This window comes from Scyliorhinus canicula, chromosome 13 (genome assembly GCF_902713615.1).
Source record: "Scyliorhinus canicula chromosome 13, sScyCan1.1, whole genome shotgun sequence".
Classification (NCBI taxonomy): domain Eukaryota; kingdom Metazoa; phylum Chordata; class Chondrichthyes; order Carcharhiniformes; family Scyliorhinidae; genus Scyliorhinus; species Scyliorhinus canicula.
The window spans coordinates 158061888-158088021 of NC_052158.1; the positions used below are offsets into that span (position 1 = coordinate 158061888).

Consider the following 26134-nt stretch of genomic DNA (forward strand, 5'->3'; position numbering starts at 1 on the left):
ACAGACAGTGACCCAACCGGGAATCGATCCTGGGACACTGGAGCTGTGAAGCAACAGTGCTAACCACTGTGGCACCGTGGTGCCCGGGATCTTTTATGTTTACCTGGGAGGGCCGAACAGGCCATTTCAGCTGAATGGTAACAGTTGCACGATGCAAAGGAACCCATTGAACCCAAGTGGAAACAAGTCATCCTTCATCCCGAGAAGCTGTTGGAGAAGGAGAGGGAGGAATCAAATAGATGTGTATAAGTTAGAGTTTTACTGATGCAGAGGTTCAGAGAGTCTGGAAAGGTGGTGCAGGAGGGAAGGCTTTAGATTCCTAGGACACTGGGATAGGGTCTGGGGGCGTGGCTGAGTCAGGAATGAGTTCCTTGCGTGACATTTTTCTAGTGCTGTTTGCAGAGCTTCAACCTAACTTAGAAGGGGTGTGGAAATGAAGAAAGAATAGAAGGGAGGGATACCAGGATGCACAAAATACTGGGAGAGACAGATAGCACGAGAATAGAGAATGGTAAGTTAATGAGTGAAGTTGGAATAAGGGAGAAAGTCTAAATCAGAGTTACTGTGTATGTATGTGAATGGGTGAAGTACAGTGAATAAGATCGGGGAGTTACAGGCTCAGATTGCACTGTGGAACTATGATATTGTGGTGATAACAGAAACTACTGTATTTCGGTACATGTGTCAATAAATCAAATGAAATCAAATCAACCTGGACTGGGTGTTAAATATTCCTGGGTACAAGGAAAGATAGGAAAGGAGGAGGGTTGGCAGTATTGGTTAGGGAGAACATTGCAAACCTGGAGAAAGAGGATGTCCCTGAGGATTCGAGGACAGAATCGATCTGGCTGGAGCAAAGGAACAAAAAGGCCGCAATCACATTGGTCAGTGTAATCTAGGGACTGCCAGCTAGTGGGAAGGATGTAGAGCAAATCTGAAATGAGATTACAGAGAGATGCAAACATTATTGAGTAGCTGTAATGGGGGACTTTAATTCCCCGAATGTAGTTGAAATGAAAAATGAAAATCGCTTATTGTCACCAAGAGGCTTCAAATGAAGTTACTGTGAAAAGCCCCTAGTGTCCACATTCCGGCGCCTGTTCGGGAAGGCTGTTATGGGAATTGAACCGCTCTGCTGGCCTGCCTTGGTCTGCTTTCAAAGCCAGCGATTTAGCCCTGTGCTGAACAGCCCCTGCAGTGTAAAGCGTGGAGAGGGGCAAGTATTCCTACATTCTGTTCATGAAAATCTTCGACAGCAGTGAATCCAACAAGAAAGAGGGCAATGTTGCACCCAGTTTTTGAAAATGAGGTGGAGCAAGCAAATCATGCGTCAGTGGGGTAACATTTAAGATACAGTGATCATTGTATTGTAAAGATTAGGATGATGGTAGCAAAGAAAAGTGGGCAATCCAGAATAAGAATAATTAACTGGGGAAGAGCCAACTTCAATAAGTTGGTGGAAAAGCTATACCTGAACAATGGGCTAACCTTCAAAAAGAAATGGTCCGGACGCAGTCAAGACGTTTGGTAGGACAAGCTGATCCGGAGCTCCATGGATGAAAAAGGAGATATAAATTAATATAAGGAAGAAAAAGTGTGCTTATGACAGGTGTCAGGTAGAGAACACAATTGAGAACGAAGAGGAATACAGAAGGTTCTGAGGGGAGGTGAGAAATGTCATGAGAGAAGAGGGAGTTGACGTGCTATGTACTCTGGGATAACACAGGCTGCAACTGGATGCAGCTTTAACCAAAAGATACTCCAGACCTTGAAGTTAGTTCAATCTTATTTATTGAACCAGTAGCACAGTTAGCACAGTTCTCTATGAGTTTGACTCTCTGCTAACCTAAGTGTGGTTACTGTGTCTGACTGAACCAGACTAGCTCTTAGCCACGTGCTGGAGGTGTGATACTGTACATACACCCTGACTCACTCTGTAGATGTTCATCAGTGGAACGATACGGAGTGTGAGAGCCTCGTGCCTTTTATAGTGAGATACCACCCCTGAATGTCCTGCCTGCTCATTGGTCATGTCCTGTTCTCTGTGTTCATTAGCTGCCTGTCTGTGCCTGTCTGTATATAATTATCTGCATGTCTGCATATCATGACAGGAGTATGAGAAAAGACTGGCAGCCAACATAAAGGGGAATCCTAACGTCTTCTATAGGCATCTAAATAGTAAAGAGGTGGTCAAAGAAGGAGAGGGACTGATTCGCCACCTTAAAGGGGATTTACACATGGAGGCGGGGGCATGGCTGAGGTGTTAAATGAATATTTTGCTTCTGTCTTTACCAAGGAGGTAGATGCTACCCAGGCCATTCTAAAAGACGAGGAAAGTCTGCCCCGAAAGGGGTTCAAAATTGTTCAGGAGAAAGTGATGAATAGACTGTTGGTTCTGAAAGTTGACAAGACACCGCGACCAAATGAGATAGATCCAAGGGTATTGAAGGAAGTGGGAATGGAAACAGCAGGGGCACTGGCACGATCTCTCAGTCTTCCCGAGACTCAGGGGAGGTGCCAGAGGACGGGAGAATTGCTAATGTCATGCCTTTGTACAAAAAGATTGCAAGGATAAGCACAGCAATTACAGACCAGTCAGTTTAAATTCAGTTGCAGAGAAGCTTCTAGAAACAATTACTCAGGATAGAATTACTAGTCACGTACAAAAATGTGGGCTGATTATAAAGTGCCGACATGGATTTCTTATGGGAAAATCGTGATTAACTAACTTACTGTAGCTTTTAGAAGAGATAACAGATAGGATTGATGAGGATAATGCTGTTTATGTGGACTTCAAAAGACACTTGGTACAGTTCCACATAACAGACTTGTGAGAAGAATCATAGCTCATGGAATAAAGGGAACAGTAGCAACCCAGATACAACATTTCCTGCTGACAGGAAGCAATGAGCAGTGATTAATGAATATTTTTCAGGTTGGAAGGAGGTTCTAGTGGGGTTCCCCAGGGGTTAGTATTGGGATCCTTGCTGTTCCTGATATATATTAATATTCTGGATCGTGGTGTGCAGGGGACAATTCCAAAGTTTGCAGATAATCGAAACTTGGAAGCATTGTAAACTGTGAAGAGTACAGCGTAGAACTTCAAAAGGACACAGACCAATTGGCGAGTGGGCCGACATGTGGCAGATGAAGTTCAATGTGGAGAAGTGATGCATTTTGATAGGATGAACATTGAGAGACAATATAAAATGTGCAGGGGTACGGGGACGAGGCAGGCGAATGGCTCTAAGTCATGATGTTCCTTTGGCGAGCTGGTGCAGACACGATGGGGAAAATGGCCTCCTTCTGCACTGTAACAATTCTGTGATTCTGAGAGGGAATTCCAGAACTCAACCTAGACAGCTGCAGACACAGTTTCCAGCTGGAGGCATGAAGGAAACCAGGAGCGGGCCTGCGACGTGCTGCCAACAAGGGTGGAGGATGCGGAAATGATCAAACATTTCACAAGGATATTGAATGGACACTTGGGGAAATAAAGGTTCTGGGCTGCACGGGTAGACCGGGAGAATGGGACTGAGTGAATTGCTCGACAGAAAGTTGGCAAAGACTTGGGCCAAACAGCCCTTGACTCTATGTATGCCATGCTTGCTCTCAGAACAATCACTGCACTTTTGGAAGGAGAGTTTACACATTCTTCCCTGTGTCCGGGACCCAATATTAATCCTCAAACAACAGCAGAGATGGGCAGCACGGTAGCACAAGTGGGTAGCACTGTGGTTTCACAGCGCCAGGGTCCCAGTTTCAATTCCCCACTGGGTCACTGCCTGTGCTGAGTCTGCACGTTCTCCCCGTGTCTGCGTGGGTTTCCTCCGGGTGCTCCGGTTTCCTCCCACAGTCCAAAGATATGCAGGTTAGGTGGATTGGCCATGCTAAATTGCCCTTAGTAACCAAAAAGGTTAGGAGGGGTTATTGGGCTACGGGGATAGGGTGAAAGTGAGGGCTTAAGTGGGTTGGTGCAGACTCGATGGGCCGAATGGCCTCCTTCTGCACTGTATGTTCTATGTTCTATGATCTGGCTATTTATCACAATGCTGTTAGTTGGATTTTTCCGGGCACTAATTGGCTTTCCCAATTCACGTATCATGACCTAGGAAGTAATTTGCTCCTGAGGTTAAGGATGACGTTGTAGGAATTTAAATTCTTTCTTGCTGCAAGACTCCTTTGCAGCACTGTGACTGCTTAAAAAAGAGACAGAAATCTAATTTGGAAAAGTGAGCACAATAGCACTCTTGTAATTGCACAATGACATGTGTAAGATTAATAGAAAAAAATGCAGTGAGATTATCAATAATACAAGGTAGGAGAACGGCTTCATTGGACTGATAAGCAAACCACTTGAGAGTCCATTTAGGAGCACGCAAGCGTGATCATTTTTACAATCACATTTATTTGATGCACTGAGGATCCTAATGCAATTTTTGCCATCAGGAGATGGTTTGTGTTGGTGGCTCACAGCCAGCTGTGAGACTGATCAAGCGTGGGAGGGGCAGGGGCAATATCTCTGGGGAGTTTGATTACAAATTAGATAGAATTACATTGGATCCACAGAACAGCAACAGATCGTTCGACCCAAGTGTTCAATGCTAGCATTTGTGCTTCACACTAGACTCCTCCCACCCTCTTTATCTCCGAATATCCTTCTATTCCTTTTTCCCTCATGTGTTTATCCAGCTTCCCATATTCACTTCAACCAATCCCCCTGGTAATGATCTCCACATTCTCGCCACTCTTTGGGGAAAGAATTTCATCCAGAACTCCCTATTGGATTTATTAATGCCTATCTTACATACACAGTCAAATCCATTGGATGGCTTGCCCACCACCCACCAACCTGCCCCGCCCCACCACCATTGTACCAGCAGCAAGGGTGACATTGGGCATCCCATTCGCAAGTGGGCCATGTCCTGAAGTGGGGAATTAATGCCCACTTAAATTTAGTCCTCACTCTGTCTTTTTCCCAACTCTGCAAATTAGTCCTCTTCCTGTTCATTTTTGAACAGACATATTCTAGTATATATTGAATGTACAAAGAACAAAGAAAAGTACAGCACAGGAACAGGCCCTTCGGCCCTCCAAGCCCGTGCCGACCATGCTGCCTGACTAAACTACAATCTTCTACACTTCCTGGGTCCCTCTATTCCCATCCTATTCATGTATTTGTCAAGATGCCCCTTAAATGTCACTATCGTCCCTGCTTCCACCACCTCCTCCGGCAGCGAGTTCCAGGCACCCACTACCCTCTGTGTAAAAAACTTGCCTCGTACATCTACTCTAAACCTTGCCCCTCGCACCTTAAACCTATGCCCCCTAGTAATTGACCCCTCTACCCTGGGGAAAAGCCTCTGACGATCCATTCTGACTATGCCCCTCATAATTTTGTAGACCTCTATCAGGTCGCCCCTCAACCTCCAGTTCCAGTGAGAACAAACCGAGTTTATTCAACCTCTCCTCATAGCTAATGCCCTCCATACCAGGCAACATCCTGGTAAATCTATTCTGCACCCTCTCTAAAGCCTCCACATCCTTCTGGTAGTGTGACGACCAGAATTGAACACTATACTCCAAGTGTGGCCTAACTAAGGTTCTGTACAGCTGCAACATGACTTTCCAATTCTTATACTCATTGCCCCGGCCAATGAAGGCAAGCATGCCGTATGGCTTCTTGACTACCTTCTCCACCTGTGTTGCCCCTTTCAGTGACCTGTGGACCTGTACACCTAGATATCTCTGACTGTCAATACTCTTTAGGGTTCTACCATTCATTGAAGTGGCAGCAATAGCTCTGTGGGCTGCATTCTCACTGCTGGGCCAGAAGTTACACATAAAGACGTGAGCACAAATATCAAGATTGACAGTGCAGTGCTGAGGGAGTGCTGCGCTGTTGGGCATGCCTACTTTCGGACGAGGCACCACTCTGAGCTCCAATATGCCCTCTTAGAGACATCTATCAGGTCAATATTTCAACGAAGAACTGGGATGTCCTCCTTGATTCTTGGATGAATATTTGTCCATCAATCAACACACATAAACAGAGGGAGAGGGTCTGGTCATTGTCACATGGCTGTTTGGGGGGGCTTGCTGTGTGGGGGCTTGCTGTGTGGGGGCTTGCTGTGTGGGGGCTTGCTGTGTGGGGGCTTGCTAGGTGGGGGCTTGCTGTGTGGGGGCTTGCTGTGTGGGGGCTTGCTGTGTGGGGGCTTGCTAGGTGGGGGCTTGCTGTGTGGGGGCTTGCTGTGTGGGGGCTTGCTGTGTGGGGGCTTGCTAGGTGGGGGCTTGCTGTGTGGGGGCTTGCTGTGTGGAAATTTGGCTGTTTCTTACATTATGTCAGTGAAAGTCCCGTTAGGCCGTGAATGACGTTTTCAAAATGGACATCTTTCTTCATTGGAATTTTCAAGGTTCCTATAAGATAAATAAATGTGAAATTTCAAACTTCTTAATGGTTTAAAACATGACAGTGAGATGTGAGCAGGCATCTGGGTTAACAGAGCACAGAAGAAGCAAGGTGACGGATCAATGCACTGCCCCAGAAATCAGACAAATTAATAGTTCAGTCATAAGATAGGATAGAAAATGATGCAAAAAACTCAAGTTCGATAATGGTTCTGACAAGGGTATGGGAGATTAATTTGTGATTTTTTATTTATGGGAAAGTTAGTTGGAGGGTAGAGACCTCAGTCAAAAACAGTAGATTAGATAAACTAGATCAATAATTGGGATATCATAGAATCTCTGCAGTGTAGAAGGAGGCCATTCGGTCCATCGAGTCTGCACCAGGCCTTGCTCCGATAGAGCACCCTGCCTATGCCCAATCCCTTGCCCCACCCCGTTAACCCCACCTATCCTTTTGGGCAATATTAGCATGGCCAATCCTGCACATCTTTGGACTGTGGGAGGAAACCGGAGCACCCGGAGGAAACCCACGCAGACACGGGAGAGAAAGTTAAAACCCCACTTAGACAGTCGCCCGAGGTCAGAATTCTACTCGGGTCCCTGGCGCTGTGAGGCAGCAGTGCTAACCACTGTGCCACCATGCCACCCCTGTTGGGAGTGAATGAGAACAAGGAGTTGGCAAACACAACAGAATGGAATTGCATCAAATGTGCAGTGCAGCGGCAGATTATTCCTCCAACTCAAATTACTTTTACCCTCCCCCATTTGGTCATGTTCCTGACTTTTTTGTTTTAGTTTCTGTGTTTTTCTTCTGCTAAATCCAAGATTGCGCCACACATTAAATTTTCTTCGACAATTTTTCCAATGTCTGTCACAGAGTTTACCGCCACGATACCGACAATTTCACTTTTGAAACTTCCAAAAAATTGACATGTCACATGCTGTTTTATGGAGTCAAGTGGCAAAATTGACTGACTTCCCCTTTCGCTGAATGTTCTGCAGGGTAACTTGTATTTCAAATGAACGACAGCAAGCTTTCTGCTTGCCAAAAGCTCAAGGCAGGTGCCTAACACCTTCTTGCTTTTGGAAGAATTTCTGTGCTCTGTGGATGATGCATGACAGCGCTGCATGATGGAGTGATTTGCCGCTAGCAAGCACTCCTTCATTATGTATCGTGCCTGTTAGAGCTAAGGGAGTGACTCGACAGTCATTTGATATCCAACCGTTCAAATGGGGCTCTTTTCACTAGAAAAGAGAAGACTGAGAGGCAGAATTATGAAGGGGTTCAGTTGGGTAGACACAGAGAAGATGTGGGAGAAACCAAAACTAGTTGTCATAAATATAAGACACAGACAAATGAATCTAACAGGGATTTCAGAAAAAAAAACACCTCTAACCAGAGAGTAGTGAGAATGTGGAACTCACAATCACAGGGAGGTGAATAGTGTGTTGTGTTATGTACTCAAAGGAGATTTACCAGGATGTTGCCTGGAATGGAGAGTAGGCCTTACGAGGAAAAAGTTGAGGGTGCTAGGCCTTTTCTCATTAAAACAGAGAAGGATGAGGGCGACTTGATAAGAGGTTTATAAGATGATCAGAGGAATAGATAGACAGAGACTTTTTCCCCGGGTGGAACAAACCATCACAAGGGGATATAAATTTAAGGTGCATGGTGGAAGATATAGGGGGGATTTCAAAGGTAAGTTCTTTACCCAGAGAGTAGTGGGGGCATGGAATGCACTGCCTGTGGAAGTAGTTGAGCCAGAAACATTAGGGACCTTGAAGCGGCTATTGGATAGACTACGGTATCATTGGCATGGATTACGGTAGAATGATGGGGTGTAGATTAATTTGTTCTTAATCTAGGACAAAAGGTCGGCACAACATCGTGGGCCAAAGGGCCTGTTCTGTGCTGTATTTTTCTATGTTCTATGTTTTATGTTCTATGTACTCTGGGATAACACAGGCTGCAACTGGATGCAGCTTTAACCAAAAGATACTCCAGACCTTGAAGTTAGTTCAATCTTATTTATTGAACCAGTAGCACAGTTAGCACAGTTCTCTAGGAGTTCGACTCTCTGCTAACCTAAGTGTGGTACTCACTTCCGGTGGCGGCAATGAGCAGTTAAGCCGCACATTCGGTGGCTCCCGCGGAGAACGGACTTTGGGGCTCTTTTCAGGGCCCCCAACAGAGCTGTAATGGCAAATCCCAACGGGGGAAGAGGACAGGGGTCGACCCCAACGGTCCCATGGTCCGGACCAGGAGTGGGGCAGAGAAAAAACCGAGGAAAGCACCTCTGAAAAAACGGGGGCAGGAAGATAAAATGGCGGCCGGCGAAGGCCTCGAGGAGCTGAGGCAGTGGGCGCAGGAGCAGCAGGCGATTCTGCTGCGCTGCTTCCAGGAGCTGAAGTTGGAGCTGCTGGAGTCCCTGAAGGTAACCAACAGGGAACTGATGGAGACCCAGACAGCCCAGGGGGCTGCGATCCGGGAGCTGCAGCAGCAGGCCTCCGAAAGGGAGGATGAGGTCGTGGCCGTGGCGGGGAAGGTGGAGATGCACGAGGCGCTCCATAAAAGATGGCAGGAGCGGTTCGAGGAGCTGGACAACCGGTCGAGGAGGAAGAATTTACGGATCCTGGGCCTCACGGAGGGGCTGGAGGGGTCGGATCTAGCGGCCTATGTGGTGATTATGTTAAACTCGCTGATGGGGGCTGGGTCCTTCCAGGGGCCCCTGGAGTTAGAGGGGGCCCACAGAATTCTGGCTAGGAGGCCCAAGCCGAACGAGCCGCCGCGGGCGGTGTTGGTGAGGTTTCATCGATTCATGGGTCGTGAGTGTGTGCTCCGGTGGGCCAAGAAGGAGCGGAGCAGCAAGTGGGAGAACACGGAGGTGCGGATCTTCCAGGACTGGAGTGCGGAGGTGGCGAGGCAGAGGGCCGGGTTTAACTAAGTGTGGTTACTCTGTCTGACTGAACCAGACTAGCTCTTACCCACGTGCTGGAGGTGTGATACTGTACATACACCCTGACTCACTCTGTAGATGTTCATCAGTGGAAAGAGGCGGAGTGTGAGAGCCTCGTGCCTTTTATAGTGAGATACCACCCCTGAATGTCCTGCCTGCTCATTGGTTGTGTCCTGTTCTCTGTGTTCCTTAGCTGCCTGTCTGTATATCATTATCTGCAGGTCTGCATATCATGACCACGTGTAGATACATTTAGAGGGAAATGGGATAAGAATATGAAGGAGCAATGGATAGAAGAATATGCTGCTGAGGTGGGATGGAAAGAGGTGAGAGGAGGTTCTTATCGAGCAGAAGGACTGGCATAAACCGGTTGGGTCAATTGGTCTGTTCTTGTGAATTCTCTGTAATTCTTTGTAAAATGGGATAGCAGAGGGCTGGGGTTCAGGTTGTCACTAGTACCTGCTGCATTCCAGTCTGACGCTCACTCAACAATCCAGTGGGTTTATTCTATTGGCACCTGCAGCTTGAAACATAACATAAAAACTCCGGTATCAATAACATATGGATTCACTTAGAACATAGAACATAGAACGATACAGCGCAGTACAGGCCCTTCGGCCCTCAATGTTGCACCGACATGGAAAAAAAAACTAAAGGCCATCTAACCTACACTATGCCCTTATCATCCATATGCTTATCCAATAAACTTTTAAATGCCCTCAATGTTGGCGAGTTCACTACTGTTGCAGGTAGGGCATTCCACGGCCTCACCACTCTTTGCGTAAAAAACCCACCTCTGACCTCTGTCCTATATCTATTACCCTTCAATTTAAGGCTATGTCCCCTCGTGATATCCACCTCCATCCGCGGGAGAAGGCTCTCGCTGTCCACCCTATCTAACCCTCTGATCATTTTGTATGCCTCTATTAGGTCACCTCTTAACCTTCTTCTCTCTAACGAAAACAACCTCAAGTCCATCAGCCTTTCCTCATAAGATTTTCCCTCCATACCAGGCAACATCCTGGTAAATCTCCTCTGCACCCGTTCCAAAGCTTCTACGTCCTTCCTATAATGGGGCGACCAGAACTGTACGCAATACTCCAAATGCGGCCGTACTAGAGTTTTGTACAACTGCAACATGACCTCATGGCTCCGGAACTCAATCCCTCTACCAATAAAGGCCATCACACCATAGGCCTTCTTCACAACCCTATCAACCTGGGTGGCAACTTTCAGGGATCTATGTACATGGACACCGAGATCCCTCTGCTCATCCACACTACCAAGAATTTTACCATTAGCCAAATATTCCGCATTCCTGTTATTCTTTCCAAAGTGAATCACCTCACACTTCTCCACATTAAACTCCATTTGCCACCTCTCAGCCCAGCTCTGCAGCTTATCTATGTCCCTCTGTAACCTGCAACATCCTTCCGCACTGTCTACAACTCCACCGACTTTAGTGTCGTCTGCAAATTTACTTACCCATCCTTCTGCTCCCTCCTCTAGGTCATTTATAAAAATGACAAACAGCAACGGCCCCAGAACAGATCCTTGTGGTACGCCACTCGTAACTGAACTCCATTCTGAACATTTCCCATCAACCACCACTCTCTGTCTTCTTTCAACTAGCCAATTTCTGATCCACATCTCTAAATCACCCTCAATCCCCAGCCTCCGTATTTTCTGCAATAGCCGACCGTGGGGAACCTTATCAAACGCTTTACTGAAATCCATATACACCACATCAACTGCTTTACCCTCGTCCACCTGTTCAGTCACCTTCTCAAAGAACTCGATAAGATTTGTGAGGCATGACCTACCCTTCACAAAACCATGCTGACTATCCCTAATCATATTATTCCTATCTAGATGATTATAAATCGTATCTTTTATAATCCTCTCCAAGACTTTACCCACCACAGATGTTAGGCTCACCGGCCTATAGTTACCGGGGTTATCTCTACTCCCCTTCTTGAACAAAGGGACCACATTTGCTATCCTCCAGTCCTCTGGCACTATTCCTGTAGCCAATGATGACCTAAAAATCAAAGCCAAAGGCTCAGCAATCTCTTCCCTGGCTTCCCAGAGAATCCTAGGATAAATCCCATCAGGCCCCGGGGACTTATCTATTTTCACCTTGTCCAGAATTGCCAACACTTCTTCCCTACTCACCTCAATGCCATCTATTCTAATAGCCTGGGTCTCAGCATTCTCCTCCACAATATTATCTTTTTCCTGAGTGAATACTGACAAAAAGTATTCATTTAGTATTCACTTCAATGAACTGAGTGTCAAAACAAGCATTTAAAGCAAACAAGTTGCATCATGGCAGCAGTCATGGAACACTCATTTGATGAGACTCAGACCCTGAGAAGGAATGACCACCGGTTACTTGTCTGAGGTAACAGGAAGATCCTCGCAGATGCCACCCTGGCATTGACCAAGTTTTGTTTCACACTGGAGGATAGTGCTAGTATCGCCCCATCGGGTTTACCCTCCTTTCCAAAATTTTGATGAGTACTAACATCCCTTTCGAACCTGCTCCAGATGTGTTCACTATTTATGGTGAGCAGAGATAGTTGCGGGTAATATTTTAGGATTGGGTTATGCATCCTAAAACTATTCGCAAGTCTTTACAAACTCAAGACAATTACAAAGTATTGGGGGAAGAGTTTTGCCCAGTTTAGGATGAGGAGATTGAGGGAGGCGGACCCCGCAATTTCATTCTTCTTTATCACTCTTCACGATGTGAGTGACATTGGCAAAGTTGGCTTTCATTGCCCGTCCCCAGTTGCCCCTTGAAAATCATAGAATTTACAGTGCAGAAGGAGGCCATTCGGCCCATTGGGTCTGCACCGGCCGCTGGAAAGAGCATCACACTTAAGCTTAAACCCATGCCTCCACCCTATCCCCGTTACCCAGTAACCCCACCTACCTTTTTTGGACACTAAGGGTAATTTATCATGACCAATCCACCTAACCTGCACGTCTTTGGATTGCGGGAGGAAACCAGAGTACCCGGAGGAAACCCACGCAGACACGGGGAGAACATGCAGACGCCGCGCAGACAGTGACCCAAGCCAGGAATCGAACCTGGGACCCTGGAGCTGTGAAGCTACAGTGCTAACCACTGTGTTACCGTGCCGGTGATAGGCTCTTGAACTGCTTCAATCCCATGTGGTGAAGGTGTTTCTACAGGCATACATGAAGGCCCCGACCTGAACTCACCACATCTGACAAAAAGGGGGTGTCAGTCAAAATTAGGTTAACAGCTAACCTCGTTCAGTCATGTGGCTTTCCTCAACAGGTGAGCGGGCTTTCTCCAATATCGAGGGGGTTTGATAATGCATCTACACTGCCTCCTGAATGTCTTAAAATACAGATTTTAGTTTCTGACACTGAATCCAAAGTACGGAATCAGTGCTTCCCCCTGAGTGCATCTAATTCCACACACACGTGTGGCTGTGGCTGACACAGTTCTGTTGCTACAACACCCTCGGGACTAAATGTTGATGCCCAATATAGCTCAGAGTAAAAGAGTTCATCTGCCCAAACATCAGTGACGCAATCTTCAGAGATTAAAACCATCCACCTATCCCATCCTGTTCCAAATAGAAACACAGAAAGAGAAAGACAAGCCCCATTACCCGTCTTGGTGGAATTCGCTTGATTTGCACAAAGCCTTTTTATTGACCATTCTGCCTAATTAAATGAAACTAAATAGCGCCATGCAGTCAGCTTCACCGGCCTGGAGTCTAATTTCTCCTTCTGAAGGATTTTACTATTTGCTTACTCTCTTGAACTGAAGATTTTTTCGGAACAGGTCCAAGAGCATTTGGACAGGGAATTATCCTTACCCTTCTGAATAAACAGGAATTCGATATGGTTACATAATGCATAATAAGATCTGATGCATTAAACAACCGTACAGTTACACAGTAATTAGCCAGGTTCCAGGCACTAAATATCAATTTCCTATGCAGTCAGTAATCTTCACCCTACTGAGCAAACTGCAACTTCATAGTAATCAAGTAATCCTTGCCCTGCTGAAATAAATAGTGATGCCATACAGTTACACGGTGAATAATTGTTATCTTGCTGAATGAACAATCACATTGCATATTTATGCCTCCGTCCTGGTTTTCACTACAAAAGACTTCAGGTGGTATTTTTCATTCTGGAGACTAAGTTAGGTGGCAGGTGGGAAAGTCTGCGTGATTCCTGCTGGGTGGCGTGGTGGGTTTGAGCCTCTGATTTTCTGCTTTCCCGCTCCTTAATTATATACCAGCAAGGAGCTCATTGAACCTCGTGATGGGGTGTGCAGGGATTCACCGGCCATGTCATGATCCTGCCCCACATTAAAACGCCGCACTCGCTGCAGGCCAGGAGTGAGCTGAACGTCTATATTAACGTGCTGACCAAACGTGCAACACCCTCTGTTCCACGGTTCAGCGAGGCCTCACTGGGGATTCTCCTCCAGGCAGTTCAGCAAAGGTGGGCGGCCCTCTTCCCTTGGGATGTGGGCAAGAGGTCCCCCTACCTGGCTACTCTGGCCCAGGAGGAGGACGTCAGGAGGTGAGTGCCCATGGGCAACAATAAAAGAGCATCCTGCCTGGAAGTGAATGAATGATCTGATACACTCTGCCAGGGTAAGTGAACCTTCTCCTAATTTCAAACTCACCCTCTCAAACAAGCATCAGACAGTTTGAGGGTTGGAGCACACACTAGCAACAGATGGGACATCAGCACTGAATGTAATAACAATTATAATAACCTTTTTTAGTGTCACAAGTAGGCTTACATTAACAGTGCAATGATGTTACTGCCAGCCACTTTAACATCACATAACATGTCATATACAATCCCGCAGAAAAGGCATCTTAATCCCTTCCTGGGAGGGCTCAGCACAGAGAGCTGGCATGCATGCTTCTGAACTGCTCTTTTATCTGTCGTGTTCACAATCTATCTGCCTTCATGCAGGACAAGATTGTCTCTAATTGAAGGGAGAGAGCATGGGCGGCAGGGAAGCACAGTGGTTAGCACTGTTGCCTCACAGCTCCAGGGTCCCAGGTTCAGTTCCCAGCCGGATCACTGTCTGTGGGGAGTCTGCACGTTCTCCCCGTGTCTGCGTGGGTTTCCTCCGGGTGCTCCGGTTTCCTCCCACAAATGCCAAAAGATGTGCTGTTGGGTAATTTTGACATTCAGAATTCTCCCTCTGTGTACCTGAACAGGTGCCGGAGTGTGGCGACTAGGGGATTTTCACAGTAACTTCATTGCAGCCTACTTGTGGCAATAAAGATTATTAGAGTAAAGAAGAGCAGAGGGCGTATCCCATAGCTGAGGGTGCTCTTCTCCCATGAGGAGCAGGCGGCAAAGGTAGCTGGCGATGACCAGAGATTGCCCCTGAGCGGAAGGCCAGATCAAGCTCCCCCAACAAGCTTGTGAGCTCCATCTAGTTTACATTGATTACATATTGACAATGACTGTGAGCGATCTATAGTGTAGCTGCCTACCTAGTCAGAGAATCATAGAATCCCTATTCAAGCCACCAACATTAAAAAGAGGAGAAAGACCTCCAGCTATTGCCCCAGCCCCCAGACCATTTTGGATGAGGTGGCAGAACCTGGTAAGGTACAATAAAGGAGATTGTTTGACCTGAGACTTAAGCATGACCTCAAACAATGAAACGTACCATTCAACCAGATGGTGTAGGGATTACTCTCCCAGGCTGTGTTGGGCCAGTTCTCTTAATACAGTGGCACGGTGGCCAAATGGTGGCTTCACAGGTCCAGGGTCCCAGGTTCGATTCCTGGCTGGGGTCACTGTCTGTGCGGAGTCTGCACGTTCTCCCTGTGTCTGCGTGGGTGTCCTCCGGATGCTCCGGTTTCCTCCCATAGTCCAAAGATGTGCAGGTTAGGTGGATTGGCCATGATAAATTGCCCCTTGGTGTCGAAAAGGTTCAGTAAGGTTACTGGGTTATGGGGTTAGGGTGGAGGTGTGGGCATAAGTAGGGTGCTCTTTCCAAGGCCTGGTGCAGACTCGATGGGCCGAAAGGCCTCCTTCACCATGCACTGTAGGGATTAAATGATTCTATGATTCCATGCCACCCTGCCCTAAACTGAGCCTTTTCTTAGATAACCCAGCACAGCCAACATCATCCTCTGCTCCTTCCAGCAGTCACCAGCCCCAAGAAGATATGATGGAGCTTCCAGAAAGCAAACTGGAAGGACAAGCTGCAGTCAAACCTTGGAGCGCAGATCTTAAGATCAGGAACGGTCAGGACCACTGACAGATGGAGCATGAGTGTCAACGTCCATGTGCCTGTGGGAGAGAAATCTATCCACCACATCACAGAAGAATGTCCAATCCACAGCTCAGGGATTTTTAAAATTTATTATTTTAATTTTATTTTTTTATAAATTTAGAGCACCCAATTATTTTTTCCAATTAAGGGGCAATTTGTAACCTGGCCAATTCACCTACCCTGCACATCTTTGTGGGTTGGGGGGTGGGGGGGGGGGGGGGGGGGGGGGTGAAACACACACAGACACGGGGAGAATATGCAAACTCCACAGGGACAGTGACCCAGGGCCGGGATTCGAACCCGGGTCCTCAGCGCCGTAGGCAGTAATGCTAACCACTGTGCCACCGTGGTGCGCCCCCCCCCCCCCCCCAGATTCAAGGATAGCCTATCTGAACCCAACAAAGCAGGACTGGAAGAAACTGCTTGGCTTAGGGACTAGGCATTCACTAAATAAATAAATAAATTTGAGTAAGTAACAAGTATTGTGGATAAAGGTAAATCTGTAGATGTGGCCTTCATTAAGGTGCAAGATCAAAGGTATTATGCAAAACAAGAGCTCCTGGTGATTACCTGGAGCTCAACAAATTTACAATCCATACAGAAGAATTGGATGAAGGGACTGAATTTATGGATGCTAAATTTACTGTCGACACAAAGGCACACAGCAAATTAACTGAGAGGAAGACTTAAGGGGTGTAAGGGCCCTTCCTGCTAATACCCTTATTTCCCCTTTCTATTTTTGGCTACATCATTTTGTTTCATGGATGCTTTATGGACATCTACATATATATTTACGTCGACCGGGGAAGAAAGAAACTCAAACGTCACAAAGCAGAACACTTACTAACTTTTGAACATTAGAACTCAGATTTTATTGGCACCCGAGAGATCGGTTCGATTGGTTGGCTGGTACCCAATGTATTGGCCGAAAGGTCGCATTCTGCCCAGTAACAGGCGGTGATTGGGTGCTGTCTGAGTGGGCTGATTGTCGGAGAGCCAGGGAAGTCACTCAGAGGAATGAGCTGCTCTCTCTCTCTCTCTCTCTCTCTCTCCCTGGTGTTCCCTCCAGAGAAGCTGCTGTATTTCTGAAACTGCGGAGACCTGAACGAATCTACAGTGAAAACCGTTCCAGGCTGGAATCAGAAATCTCGATCTGAAAGCCTAAATTGAAGGAAGGTCTGCTAGAAACAACAATCTCCAACAAAGACTCTTATCTTTTTACTTTAATGATTATTCTACACCCCTCTTCTCCCCTCTGTGCCTGTCTTTCTTGTGTGTGCAGAGGGTGGGGTGAGTTTAAGTGGGAGGGGGGGGTCAGGATTTAGAGAAATTTAATCTGTTGTATTTGCTGCATATTTAATTATAGTTACTGTCATTAATAAACCTAATTGTGTTTCAATTTATAACCTGGCGGTGCCGGTTTCCTGTCGGAACATTCAATCCTGTGTCACGTCAGCGGGAAAGCACATCAGCTAAAGGCCGGCATCCACCAGGCAGCCTTCAGCTGACAAGAGACTATGAGATGAATCCAACAACTTCCTGGCATAGTGCTGCATGTTCCCAATGCAGTGTCCACCACTCTGCTGGGGCAGGCTGGTTCCTTCCCTCTAGCTCCAAACCAAGCTGGTCTTCTTGGACAGCACCGTGCTGCTGAATCCATGCACCCTCCTGTGTAGCCGTCTCAGAGCAGTACTGCATCTGGGGTTGGGGAGTGCAGGGGTTTCCACCCCCTCCCCCCTGGTGTCACACAGCAGTGTCTGTCTGGGCAACACTGTGCTGAGCCACTCATGCTGCCACTGCAACAACGCTCTGAAGTTCGACCAAGGGTGGAGCGCGAGGTGAGGGGGTTTCGTGGGGTTGGTCTGCCAAAAAGGAGGGACCAATGTGGACAGAAGGCCGTGCGAGGAAGGGGTGTAGGGTGTGGGTTCATGGTGGCCCACAGAGGAACAAGGAGGTGGATGAAGAAGACGAACAATCGAAGGCAGAGGGAAGACCGAGGGGAGGGAAGCTGGACCCTGACAAGCCAATATATAAAGCTCAGAAAGAAGGAGTCAAAGGGGACACCACATTGTTTACAGGAAGAGGATAGATGAAGAATCCAGAGGCAATAGGTAGAGGTAAATTGGGACTCCAGGGGAAGGCGGCTTAATCAAGGAGCAGATTTCTTCTTGAGGCTGCTAGCCTTTTCCCTCTGGGTTGCTGACATCCAGCAAGGTCTGTTGAAGGCAGCTGGGCTGAAGAGAGTGATATGACTGGTGTTGAAGTATGGCGGCGGGACCTTTGAATGGATCAGGAGGCGAATCAGCTGCTGGCCCACCAGACTAGTCGGAGGGGAACTCGCCTGTACATAATTAATAAGACTCCAAGCGCAGAATCTGATGCGGGATGCCGACATTCTGGTCAGTGGGACAGGTGCCAAAGGAGCCGTCCGTCACCACTCTCAAAATTGGAGAATTCCGCCCCAAGGTTTACAAAGGGATTTTGATAGATTTAGTGAGCTGACATATGGGGGATAATATGGGAAAGGGTGAACTCGTCCACTTTGGCAGGAAGAAGAGAAAAATAGAAATACAGTTGAATGGAAAAAGCTTGCAGAACTGAGGGACAGAGAAATTTGGGTCCACCGGTACGTGAATCACAAGAGATTAGTATGCAGCTGCAGCAAGCAGTTAGGAAGGCAAATGGAGGATTGTAATTTATTGCAAGGGGAATGGAATATTTGAGACCACATCTGGATCACTGTGTACAGTTTTCATCTCCTTACTTGAGAAAGGGTACAATAGCATTCAAAGCAGTTCAGAGAAGGTTCATTCAGGTGATGCCCAGGATGAAGGGGTAACTTCCGAGGAAAGATTAGAAAGGTGAGGCCTGTATCCATTGGAGTTTGGAAGATTGAGAGGTGATCTTACTGAAACATATAAGATCCTGAGGGGACTGTGACAGGCTGGATGCGGAGAGAAAGATTCTCCCTGTGGGAGAGACTATAAGTAAGGGTCTCCTATTTCAGATGGAGATGAGGAGAATGTTTTTCTCACAGAGAGTTGGTGGGTTTTGGAATTCTTTACCCCAGAGAGCAGTGGAGGCTGGGTCAATTAGTCTTTTTAAAGCTGAGTTTTAAAAAAGATTTAGATTACCCAATTATTTTTTTCCAATTAAGGGGCAATTTAGCGTGGCCAATCCACCTAATCTGCACATAGAACATAGAACATAGAACAGTACAGCACAGAACAGGCCCTTCGGCCCTCGAAGTTGTGCCGAGCAATAATCACCCTACTCAAACCCACGTATCCACCCTATACCCGTAACCCAACAACCCCCCCCTTAACCTTACTTTTTAGGACACTACGGGCAATTTAGCATGGCCAATCCACCTAACCCGCACATCTTTAGACTGTGGGAGGAAACCGGAGCACCCGGAGGAAACCCACGCACACACAGGGAGGACGTGCAGACTCCGCACAGACAGTGACCCGGCCGGGAATCGAACCTGGGACCTGGGACCCTGGAGCTGTGAAGCATTTATGCTAACCACCATGCTACCGTGCTGCCCCTTTGAGTTGTGGGGATGAAATCTCGGCAGATTAAATGGGTGGGTAGAGGCTGGGTCGAGTGCACATAGGCAATAGGAGGGGATTAAATGGCTTTATGGAATTCAGGATAGGGAAGTTGGGACATAGTCAATAGATGGAGCAGCTTTGAATCAACTTTTTGCATCTTTCTTCTTTCAGTCTTACATTTAATTTGAAGGTTGCAGAAATGTCGACAACTCTGCCATTTTATGAAAGTATTTGCTCTTTTCTCTTCCAGGTGTCTGCTATGCTGAGTTTGGAGTGCGAGTGCCGAAAACTACCGGCTCGGCCTACACCTACAGTTACGTGACGGTGGGGGAGTTTGTGGCATTTTTCATTGGGTGGAACCTGATTCTGGAGTATCTGATTGGCACAGCAGCTGGTGCCAGTGCTCTGAGCAGCATGTTTGACTCGTTGGCCAACCACACCATCAGCCACTGGATAGTGGACTATGTTGGCACTTTAAATGGACTAGGTAGGTCAGTACAATCACAGCTGGAGTAAGCAATAAAAAGTGTTTGTTCTTGACTTTGATGGAAGCACTGGTTCTATGATCCTTGGCATTAGTTTTCTGTGAATTTAATTTTAAACTGTTTGCTTACAAGAACTTGCACATCATTTTATGAACATACGACACAGAAAAGGGTCAGTCAACCTAACAAGTCCAGTTTTATTCCACTTGAGCTTCCACCGGCATCTAGTATCTCACCTTATTGGCATATTCCTCAATTCCTTTATCCAGCTTCCCCCTCAATGGGCAGCATGGTAGCATTGTGGATAGCACAATTGCTTCACAGCTCCAGGGTCCCAGGTTCGATTCCCGGCTTGGGTCACTGTCTGTGCGGAGTCTGCACATCCTCCCTGTGTGTGCGTGGGTTTCCTCCGGGTGCTCCGGTTTCCTCCCACAGTCCAAAGATGTGCAGGTTAGATGGATTGGCTATGATAAATTGCCCTTAGTGTCCAAAATTGCCCTTAATGTTGGGTGGGGTTACTGGGTTATGGGGATAGGGTTGAGGTGTTGACCTTGGGCAGGGTGCTCTTTCCAAGAGCCAGTGCAGACTCGATGGGCCGAATGCCCTCCTACTGCACTGTAAATTCTATTCTATGAATGTATCTGTGCTATTCACCTGAACTACTCCCACTGGTAACATTCCTACCAAACTCTGGGGAAGCAACTTCCTCCTAAATTCCTTTTTGGATTTCTTCGGGGCTGGTTTAGCTCACCACGCTAAATCGCTGGCTTTTAAAGCAGACCAAGCAAGCCAGCAGCATGGTTCGATTCCCGTACCAGCCTCCCCGGACAGGCGCCGGAATGTGGCGACTAGGGGCTTTTCACAGTAACTTCATTGAAGCCTACTCGTGACAATAAGCGATTTTCATTTCAATTTTCATTTTTAGTGACTGTCTATTGATGGCCTGTCAGTTTTGAATGCCCAACATGTGGAAATACCTTCTCTCTGTCTACACACTCAAACCTTTTCCCAAATTTAAAGACCTCTATCAGCTCACCCCTTGGTGTTCACCTTTCTGGAGCAAAGAACCTCATTCATATCACAGCTTTCCTGATCAGATGCCAGAAAGCCTGTCACAACTAAATAAGTATTTTTTTGAAGTGCAGTTACCGTTGTATTGTTGGAAATGTGGCAGCCAATTTGGAGACACAAAGTTCTCATAAATGCCAGTGAGAAACAGCATCATGTAATTTACTTTAGTGATATTAGTTGAGGGATGAATATTGACCAGGACATCCATGGAGACTCCCACACCTTTATTTTCAATAGTCCTATAGGATTTTTAATAAACACCCCAGAGTTTAGATACAACCTTGGTTGAACACTTTGTCCAATTAGCTATAGCTATCTCTTTGCTCCCCCTTAAAGATCTCAGGTTGGATATTGGACGGATTTCCTTGACACTTCCCCCATTGCCCCACCGTATACGTTACCTCCAATCAGAGAACAACGCCCCTATTGCCTTTTACTATTTTCACTCTGGCTGTGTTTGAGTTAAATTGGAATAGTGTTCCTATTAGTGATTTGGACCCATACCTGTTAGGGAGAACTCCAAGCACTAAGTTTGTTCATTTAACGTTGGAGTTTTGTAGCAGGAGAGACATATTTGGGTGAAATAGATTTGAACTCTAGTCCCCGAGTAAACCATTCACTGCACTATCATCCGGTTTCAGTGGAATGTGTTTCCTACGAAATTAGTTTTGGCCTTGTCGAGCCCCAAGCCTCGCTGAAAGACAAATTGATTTGGGCCAGTTGAAATGGCAGCTTGTTGGTCTTTAAGGTAACACTTGCGACTGAGTGGCCTTGCTTTCTATTTGTACAGGGAAAGGGGAAGAGTCCTATCCTGACCTCCTGGCACTGTTCATCGCTGTCATTGTGACAGCCATCGTGTCCCTGGGGGTGAAAAACTCTGTGGGGTTCAACAACGTGCTGAACATCATCAACTTGGCTGCCTGGGTCTTCATCATGTTCTCAGGCCTCTTCTTCATCAACAGCTCCAATTGGGATGAAGGGAGGTTTCTACCTTTCGGATGGTCTGGGGTGAGTTCACTGATGGTCAATCCTATTTGGACGTAATGGGGATGGAATTAGTCTTTACCAGGAGCAGAAATGGTTAAGAGTGAATTGACCATCCTATTTGAACCACAATCATTTTCCTTTCCATCAAAGTCAACGGGAAAGTATCTCTGGGTCCAAGGTGAAACAAGATATACCATCTCCTGGTTCTGCGACCAGTAAAGGCTGATTTCATCCCCAAAACATTTTCTAGAATCAGCACCCCCACTGATGGCTTGGTGAGTAAATGTTGCCTTTCTTAATCACTATTATTTATACAAGGATGTATTTATATTGGCTCAGATTTAGTGTTCAGCAGCAAAGTAATCATGCCCAACAAAAACCTCAATAAAATCTGCCCACAAAAATCTAGTAATCTGTCGCATCAATTTACCTTCCCTGAAATTAATTCAATTCCAGCCTCTGGGGATCTCCAGTGTCCAGCAACAGTGTCATGCAGCATAAACAGCCAATGACATTGCAGAATTCTCACAGGCAGCAAGCCAGGAAGTAAAAAGCACTGATTATCCTTCATTCTTTCCACATTTATCGACAATTCTAAAAAGGTTGGAGCTTATATGTCGGGTTAACGTAGAAGCTATAGGACAGACACATTTTTCAAAATATGTTTGGTCATTTTCAAAATATGTGGGCCGGGATTCTCCGACCCCGCGCTGGGTTGGAGAATCCTGGGGCGAAGCGAGAATGGGCCGCCGCCGCGACGGTGGCTTCCTGATTCACCCCCGCTGATTCTTGGGCGCCCGCGAGATTCCCGCTGTTGAAAGCAGACCCCCCCGGCGATTCTCCGGACCCCGACAAGCCGAGTGGCCGCCGAGTTCCTCCGCCGTGGGTTACTCAGGTCCCACACGGCGGGACCTGGAAGGTGTGTCTGCGGGGGATGTCCTGGAGGGGTGGCGGGGGCATCCAACTCCGTGGTGAGGCCCCCACAGTGGCCTGGCCCACGATCGGGGCCTACCAATCGGCGGGCGGGCTGGTTCCGTGGGGGCCTGTCTTCCTCCGCGCTGGGCCCCTGTAGGGCTCCGCCATATTGCCCGGGGGCCGGCGCGGGGAAGGGAGCCCCGCGCATGCGTGGAATCACGCGGGCCGTTCCGCGCTGGCTGGAGCTGCAGGGACCACTCCAACGCCGACCTAGCCCCCTAGAAAGGGGAGCAATCCCCCATTACCGGGGACTGTTGATGCTGGAGTGGTTGGCGCCGCTTTTCACGCCGGCGTGGGGACATAGCCCCATTATTGGTGAATTCCGCCCATGGAATTTTTAAAGGTATAATGTAAAAGTCTGCCATTCCAGGAATGTAGGCTAGAATGTTATTGTCGCCTCAAGTTCCCTACTGGCAGGATTGGAAGTAGGCAGGATTTCTGCTCGTAAGTGGGATGGTTGGTTAACATCAGGATAACATTGCGACACTTGTTATTCTGGGAAGGTGTGTCGGAGCAGAAAGTGTGTGACCCCCCCCCCCCCCCCCCCCTCCCCCACCCACAGCTTGGCAGTGCCTTCCTGCAAGTTCTCCGCCTGGCCATTCAGAAACAGGCCCTGTTTCTCAATGATGGTAGCAGGAGGTCCTCCAGCGTGATCATGGTACCTGAGCAGAGGTCACAGCAGAGATCAGGAGTCCTGGAGTCAAGAAGCGAAACTGCTACAGAGCAGGAAAGGGGTCAAAAACCTCCTGCACTCCACCTCAGCTGTGGATGCAAGGGATAGTGCAGCAAGGCATAGTGCTGGGATATTTTCAGGCCAATAAAGTGGGAGGAATCTATTCAATCTATGGATATTATAGATCATATGTAAATATACGGTTTGGATCACTTTATTCAGGTGTGTTCAAACATAGTGATGCTGGGAGCTGTACCAACTGAGGGATGGATTGAAGGGCATGGCACTTTACTGACGATCAATAACAGGTGAAGTGGGTAATGGAAGCACAATGGTAGGAATTCTGTTGTTGGGATTATTTATTCCCACTGGCAGCAAACCCCCACCTGCAGGATTCTGCCGTTATGGGGTATCTTCAATAGGAAATCTCATCGATAAGCATCGGGAAGAGAGTATCTCGCCGCCAGTGAACAATGCGATGTTGAGGAACACACGGTTGGGGGTCGTTAGAATCCCATTCCATCTGTTGTCTGACCTCTGGCCTTGGACAGAGCATCATCACCGAGTCTCTTGACGTGCGCAGACTTCTGTTTTGTAGTTTGAAGGTTTGGACCTGGCTGTGATAAGCTAGGATGTCGTGTTCATCCCTCTATCATCCATCAGATGTGACTGTCTAAATAACGTCTACAGCTGAGCCAGTCTATTTCAGCTGATTGCACAGAGTTATCAGCACGATATTGCCAGCATTTGGAGCGTATGTCACTGAGTCATGTGCAGTTTCCCTCCAAATCGAAGTGTGTGAGGCTTTAATAAAACCACACATAGGGGCTTGCTCATGCCAAGGGCCTGCACCATTTTCCATTCTCGGAGCCAGGAGTCCGGAATGTTGGTTGGTCTGGAAGGACAGTGCTGGATTTGCTGCCGCTTCCACCGTGATGTTTATTGAGGATGAAGAGATCTTTCAGGGCTGCACTCTTGTTGGAACTGGATTTGAATGAGGGTGTCACAGGGAGGTCTGGTGGGTTCCTCTATCACACTGATATCTACAGCTCTGGCCACACCCCAGCATCATCAGGTTCTTTCCCTTCTTCCTCATTTTGAGGTCCATCTCCCTGTTTGGAAATTCCTCATCTGTTAGCTGTATGGAGTTGTGTAGGGCACAGGAGGCCACCATGATCCTGAAAACTATCTGGACCACATACTACAGTGCTCCACCTGAGAGATCATGGCAGCGCAACCTCATCTTCAGCAGTCCAATAGTCTGTTCCATTGTTGCTCTTGTTGAGACTTTTACCTCTCCTCTTCTGGGTATCATGTGTCATAAGACATAGGAGCAGATGTAGGCCACTCTGAACTTCCCGGTCCATGGGAACGCCGGTCACTCTGAACTTCCCGGTCCATGGGAACGCTGATCACTCTGAGCTTCCCGGTCCATGGGAACGCCGGTCACACTGAACTTCCCGGTCCATGGGAACGCCGTTACTCTGACACAGCTGATGTAGGTGAGAAACAGGATCCTTTGACATCCTCAACCAGCTCCATCATTGGCTTCCTGATTTTTGTAGATAGTTACCCCACGAGTAATACATTCAATTACACATGAATGCTCGGCATCTCACAGGCCCAGGGTTGACATGACTCTGAACAGCCTGATTCTCTGCTGGTGCCCCTGTTGGCAGTGTGGCCATTTTTTCCCCTGGTCCCAATCCACCGCTTGCCAGTTCCCATCCAGATGCACCAGAGTGAATTTGACCCACTTTGTGTACCTGAGGTGAACTGTGGACTCAAGGCAGACACAGATCTAGTCAATAGTCTTTATGGCCCTCCCTCCTGCCGTGAGAAACTGTGACCGATGGGGAACCCTATAGTTTGCATCAGTTACACCCTGGTGTTCACCCACCACACTGTGAACATCTCTATCTCTGGCCTGTACCCCAGACACTTCTTTGTGTTTTTGCAGCTATGTCCCTGGATAATCCCACATTGACCTGGAACTGGAAGCCTTAAGCCTGCACAGCACCTCAGCCTTTGACCTTCCCTCCATCAGCCATTACCCTAACTCCACCACCCTTTTCCTGAAGTGTTGGGCACTGTGGATTCGTGAAGCAGACATATGCCACCAACACTGAAGATGGTTCAACACTATTTTATTAACTCTTATAAAATGCTAGACATATTATAACTGTGGGTTTACACAATGCTAGTTTAACTAGAGACCTGTGCCTGTCCGAACCAGTTGAATCACTCAGCACGTGGTGAGAGTCTGTACTGTAACTGATGAGCTCTTGTGCTTCTGAGAAGCTGCATCCAGAATGAGCTGGAAAAGTGATGCCCTCTGTCTTTATAGTGCGTCTGTTCTAACTGGTGATTGGCTGCTGTGTTTGTGCACGTGATTGGTCCTAGAGTATGTCCATCAGTGTGTGTGTCTGCACCATGATATACTGGTGTATATTATGACATGCACAGCACCTCAGCCTTTGACCTTCCCTCCATCAACCGTTACCCTAACTCCATCACCCTTTCCCTGCCTTCACTGTCAATCTGCCATTCTGTCACTCTGGACCTTCCCACATCACCTTTGATCTTTCATCCGTCATTATCAAACTTCCCTTTATTACCCTTAACCTACCCTTTACTACGCTCGGGATCTCAACAGATCTTCCATCTAGATCCCTGGATCTTCCCCCAATCATATTTTACCCGCTGCCTGTCGG

At 47.4% G+C, this 26134-nt stretch overlaps 1 protein-coding gene across 1 annotated transcript in view; it reads left to right on the top strand.

Annotated features, from left to right (window-relative positions):
• Positions 1-26134, top strand: part of LOC119976172 (probable cationic amino acid transporter) — a 103679-nt gene that overhangs the window by 38428 nt on the left and 39117 nt on the right. Inside the window, exons 3-4 of the mRNA XM_038816448.1 lie at positions 19480-19716; positions 21576-21793. Of these exons, the coding sequence (XP_038672376.1) occupies positions 19480-19716; positions 21576-21793 (455 nt within the window). The remainder of the gene's footprint in view (positions 1-19479; positions 19717-21575; positions 21794-26134) is intronic.